Source organism: Rhagoletis pomonella, unplaced genomic scaffold (assembly GCF_013731165.1).
Source record: "Rhagoletis pomonella isolate Grant_MI unplaced genomic scaffold, Rhpom_1.0 Rhpom_scaffold_00008, whole genome shotgun sequence".
Taxonomy (NCBI): domain Eukaryota; kingdom Metazoa; phylum Arthropoda; class Insecta; order Diptera; family Tephritidae; genus Rhagoletis; species Rhagoletis pomonella.
Window position 1 is genome coordinate 84,203 of NW_023458562.1, and position 5,912 is coordinate 90,114.

A 5,912-nucleotide genomic window follows, 5' to 3' on the forward strand; every position below is an offset into this window, starting at 1 on the left:
CATACAGATATGGCTTAATTGACTTCTCTATTCATTCTGAGCATTTGTATATACATTTGTCTATATCTATCTCGATTCGTTTTGGCTGTTACAAACAACCGTTATGTGAACAAAGTTAATATACCCTTGTGCACAAGTGCGCTCGGGTATAAAAAGCATCAAAACTTTAGTAACGAAAATTTATGCACAACTCGCAGTTATTCACAATCAAGAGTCGGTCTTAAAGGACGAAGTGCATATCCGAACTCGTCGACCTAAATATGTTTTACAAAAACGGAGTCCGTTCTTGTCTTTTTCTTAAAAAGCTTTTGTGGACTTATGGTAACTGAATATAACTAAATATTTCACGAAAATGATCCTAAGATAAGTGTAATTAGCAGAGATCGAAAATAACCGTCAGCAAGTGTCCCATATGGTGTTTACCACTGACACAAGCACTCGTCTCTCAAGCAAAGAGTGTTTCTCTCAAAAATGAAGACCAAGGTAAATTTAAAAATTCAACTAATATAAGGGCCAAGGTGAAGGGGAATATGTAATGTAGAAATTGATAAACATAAAGATGATAAAGATAAATATGGAGAAAAGATGAGGATGAGTAAAGATGAAAATAAAGGAGGAAAGATTAAAATAAAGGTAATTATAAAGAAAATTATATAGAGTCACACAGACTCAACTTGGGAACTATTTCGGGATTTTCGGTATTCTCGGGACTTATCGATATAATGATCGGTATTTTTATCGATTTTGTTATCGATATTTTTATCGGGTTTGTTATCGATATTTAAAACGATTTCGTTATCGATAATGTTATCGACTTTGTTATCGTTATTGTTATCGATTTGGGTATCGACTTTATTTTCGATATTTTGATCGATTTTGTTATCGATTTTTTAATCGATTTCGTTATCGATAATTTTATCGATTTTGTTATCGGTATTGTTATCGATTTTGTTATCTATATTGTTATCGATATTGTTATCGATTTGGGTTTCGATTTTGTTATAGATATTTTTATCGATTTTGTTATCGATCTGAGTATCGATTTGGGTATCGACTTTATTTTCGATATTTTAATCGATTTTGTTATCGATTTTTTAATCGATTTTGTTATCGATAATTTTAAAGTAGTCTCGAGAATCCCGAAATAGCCCAAAAATCCCGAAGTAGTCCGAAGATCCCGAAAATCCTGAAGAAGTCTCGAAAATTCCGAATTAGAGACGCTGATCCCGAAAATCTCAAAGTATTATCGAAAATTACGAATTAGTCCCGAGAATCCCGAAATAGCCCAAAAATCCCGAAGTAGTCCCGAAGATTCTGAAAATCCTGAAGAAGTCTCGAAAATTCCGAATTAGTGCCGCGGATCCCGAAAATCTCAAAGTAGTCACGAAAATCCCGAATTAGGTCTGAGAATCCCGAAATAGCCCAAAAATCCCGAAATAGTCCCGAAGATTCCGAAAATTCTGAAGAAGTCTCGAAAATTCCGAATTAGTGCCGCGGATCCCGAAAATCTCAAAGTAGTATCGGAAATCCCGAATTAGTCCCGAGAATCCCGAAATAGCCCAAAAATCCCGAAGTGGTCCCGAAGATTCCGAAAATCCTGAAGAAGTCTCGAAAATCCCAAAATAGTCCAAAAATCTCGAAATAGACTGAAAATCTTGAAGTAGTCCCGAAGATTCCGAAAAAGTCTCGAAAGTCTCGAATTACTCCCAAATCAAGATTTTCGTGGAACTGGAAGTTGGAAGATACTTAAATATCTTATTAGCGTCGCATAACAAAATTATTGTTTAATTGAAAAATTACAAATCAAATTGATTTGCTCTACAAACCAAATCAAAAATTTGTATTTCTTATTTGGTTGAAAAATCAAATCACAAATAAATTTAATTTTTTATTTGGTCAACAAACTAAATCATAATAATAATTTCTTAATTCTCTTTCAACAGCAAATTTGATATGTTTCTACGTACTTCTAAAACTTATTTTTCTTCTTCCAGCGATAAGTGTCCGTGTCCAACAGCAACGGAAATTATATGCAAAATAACCCTTTCCCACTGAGAGGAGCACACATCTACAAAAAATAAACCGCCTGTTCTGTTTTGTGGGTTATTTTTTCCTTTAAATAGTGACGGTTATTTTGGGACACTTTTAAAGTGTTGACGGTTATTTTCGGCCTCTGGTAATTAGTAATTTTTATCCTATGAATCCCTAATTATCATTAAGTTTCCTGTTTTATTTAATTACTGAGTAGAAAAACACATAAAATAATTTTGTCCGGTTTTACTATGCAAATACTCCTCTGTGGCACGTGCAATTTTTTGAGCATTGTGGCTAAGGAGTTCATCAATATTTACTCAAAATTGATATATACAATGGTTCTTAAGAAAAAAATGGATTTTTCATAAAATTTTAGGAAAGTGGGCGAGGCACCGCCCACTTATATCATATATGCGTATCTCAAAAACTACTCGATCGATCTCGACCAAATTTGATATACACATTGTACGTGGCGTACTTAAGCACCATGTTAAATTTTTTTTAAAGCGGACACGTGCTCCAATCGTTATGTGATTTCAAAAAAATCAAGGCTAGCTACATATGTATATTTCTGGGGGAGTAATTTTTGTCCGATTTAAAAAATATTCAACACCCTCCTTAAAGAGGCCAAGCAAAATGTATATATCAAATTTGATCGAGATCGGTCAAGTACTTTTTGATATACGCGTATATGGTATAATTGGGCGGTGCCACGTCCACTTTCCTAAAATTTTATGCAAAATAAATGTTTTGCTTAAGAGCCATTGTATACATATATCAATTTAGAGTAAATATTGATGATCTCCTTAGCCACACTGCGCAAAAAATCTGCTCGTCACACACAAATAAATTCAAGGCCGGAATTTGGCTTAAATTGCATAACTTCGACAATTTTCATGCAATTCCATTAAGTGAGGTATCATTTTATTCGAAAATAAATATTATTTTGGATAAATACCTCCACATATTTGACAACTTTTATAGAAATTTTTGAAATTAGTGATAATCAAAGTTGAAAAAATGAAGAAAAATAGAGGCTCATTAAAATTTAACCGATGAAAACTCCCAACAAGCTAAGTCTAACTATATATGTATTGTTATACATCGTTTTAAAGGTCTATAAATCCCCTTTTCAAAACCGATTTTTAAAATCGGATAGAAAATAGTCAAGCTATTAATAGATAAGTACGAAAATAACGGTGTTTTTTGTATAAAAAATGGAGGGTTCAGGAACTATACGGGGCCCATTTTCATGTTGTACTCGACCATACCTACAACCTACACTAGATTTTGTTTCGGGTGTATTTCCTGACTTTTTTTTGTAGCACCGTGTTATTGCTTAAAGTTTAAGTTTTTATGTGATGTCTACGCATATTTAAATAAGTATAAATATTGAATTCACTTCCTCACCAAGGGTGTGCTAAGGCTTGCTTGCAGGTGTAACGTTTTTCCACGTTTACGCACATTAAATTTTGTATAAAATGTTTTGCTGACTCGCTTATTTCATCCCAGTACGGTGAGTCGAACTCAAACTCTCCTGTGAAAATAAACGAAATCGTTATTAAGATAGAAATATTAGGTATGAATGATATCAGCTGTTCGTCTGAGTGAGAATACTTATTTTAAAGTTGACATAAACGGAAAAGAGTATAGTGGATAATATATAAATAATAAATTGAAGTATTTTAAGTACCTTTTAAAATTTGGGCAAATAAGTTGGCATCATTTTCATCATAAAACGGTGGATAGCCACAGAGTAATATATATGATATAACTCCTATGCTCCAAACATCGACTGCTTTTCCATACGGTTTTTGTGCCAAGACTTCTGGAGCTACGTAACCAGGAGTACCACATGCTGTAGCCATTATACCTGAATCCTCCATTTTCGACAAACCAAAATCGCTTATCATAATTTTACTACCGTCATCCGGGCTGTAGTAAAGAAGGTTTTCTGGCTACAAGAAGTTTCGGAAAATAAAAAATAAACATAGTGCCATAAAAAACAGTTTTTCATAAAAATACAATCGCCGTTCGGAGTGGGCGTAAAACTGTAGGTCCCTCCCCTTTGAGTGACAACCAGCGTTGCCGTTTTGGTCCAATTGGACCAAAATTGGTATCTTCATTCTCCTTTGGTAGTTTGGTTGGTTTGATGAAGCTTTTGGTAGGAAAAAATGTTTTGAAAATACAACCAAATTGAGCATTCAAATTTGTTCACTTTGCTCACACGTATAAGATTTCTTTGTTTATTTTTCTATATTTTATTAAGCAGCCAATTATCTGCAAACAAAAACCTCAAAGCAATCTGCAAAGTGTGAGTATATGCAAATTGAAACAAATTTGGAAATTATTTTATTGAAATGCATAGAATGTTTGAGTTTGTTCTTTCACATACAAAAAAAAGCGTTTGATATTAATTGAATTAATAATTGCGTTTGTTTACTCATTTCCAATAAAAGTTTTACGAATTTTCATGTTTTGGCGTTTTCGTACGCAAAAACTTGCAAAGTAGGGGAAATTGAGAGAGCGGAAAATGACAGTTGAAGTTGCAAGTTTTTACTGGATTTTACTGGATAAATTTTTACTTGTAAGAATTTGCCAGTACGAAAACAGCTGATCGCATGTTGCTGGATGAAATTTAAACTATTAAGGAAACTGTTTGTGGGTTTTTATTGTTGAAATTCACAAACTAAACCTATTTAAATATAAAATATATTGTTTTTTAGGAAATTCCTGCGAATAAACAACAAATTTATCAGCTGTTCATGAAACTTGCAAATTATTACTGGAATAGCGTTCGCGTACTTTTTTGTAAATTTTGTCTATGAGAGCGAATTCTTAGAAATAAAGTTACTGGAGAGTTGCTGGCAAGTTACTGGATAATTTTTAAACAAACACAACTAATCTCAAAGGTATTTAAAATTTTAACCGACCTCACAAAAAGGAGGAAGGTTATCAATTCGTCGGAATATTTTTATTTATTTTTTTTTTATATTTTTTATTTTTTATATATGTTACCGTATAACTTTGGACCACGTTAACCGATTTTTATAATTCTTTTTTTAAAGGAAGGGTGTTATCTCACAGGTGGTCCCATTCTAATTTGGTTTAAATCCGATCTGTGGACCATGAAGAGATTCACGATAGTCTTCAATTTTTATATTGAGAATTGAAGTCGGTTTTGTTTTTTGCTTAAAAATTACTTGTTTACAAAAGTTTTTTATACAATACAATGAATGGTTAACCAATACTATAAACAATATTGTGTGTATTTTTAATTTTTATGCTAATTCGTGTAGCTAAAAACCTCGTAAATTCAAGAATTTTCGTTTTAATGATGAAACAAATTTTGGTAGTTGGGAAACTGATGTGGTAGTCGTTTTGGTACCTAAAAATATTGTCAAGTGGCAATACTGGTGACAACATCAAGGCACACGTCACAAATTGGAGGAGAAGCTTCGGCCGCCAAACACTCAAATATTGTGTAGGCGCCAATCTATTATTATTATTATAACAACTGGCTATCATTTTATTGCATTTCAGTATTATTATTATAATAAAAGTAATGCAGGTAGGACACAATATACTCTACCACATCATATTTATGTTCCCTGGTAGTAGTTAAGTCAATTGAAATGCAATGAGCTTTATAATTGGTGTGGGAATAGGGTGGGTATTCTCAGCAATGCCTTGACTAATGATTTTGGCGTTTGGCGTTTTAACACCAACCGGGTACACTAGTTGCATATTGCCATTTCCAACGGCCGCGAACCGTACGTTCGTATGATTTTATATTGTATAATATGTATTTATTTATTGAATATTTCTTTCGAAATTAACAATAAGTTTTCAAATCTTACAAACTACCTTTAAATTTA

General features: G+C 32.8%; 1 protein-coding gene across 1 annotated transcript in view; it reads right to left on the minus strand.

Annotated features, from left to right (window-relative positions):
• Positions 1–3,440: 3,440 nt before the first annotated feature.
• LOC118745042 (calcium/calmodulin-dependent protein kinase type 1-like) overlaps positions 3,441–5,912 on the minus strand; it is a 181,767-nt gene continuing 179,295 nt past the window's right edge. The window contains exons 6-7 of the mRNA XM_036478578.1: positions 3,728–3,992; positions 3,441–3,571 (exon numbers count right to left, since the gene is read on the minus strand). Of these exons, the coding sequence (XP_036334471.1) occupies positions 3,441–3,571; positions 3,728–3,992 (396 nt within the window). The remainder of the gene's footprint in view (positions 3,572–3,727; positions 3,993–5,912) is intronic.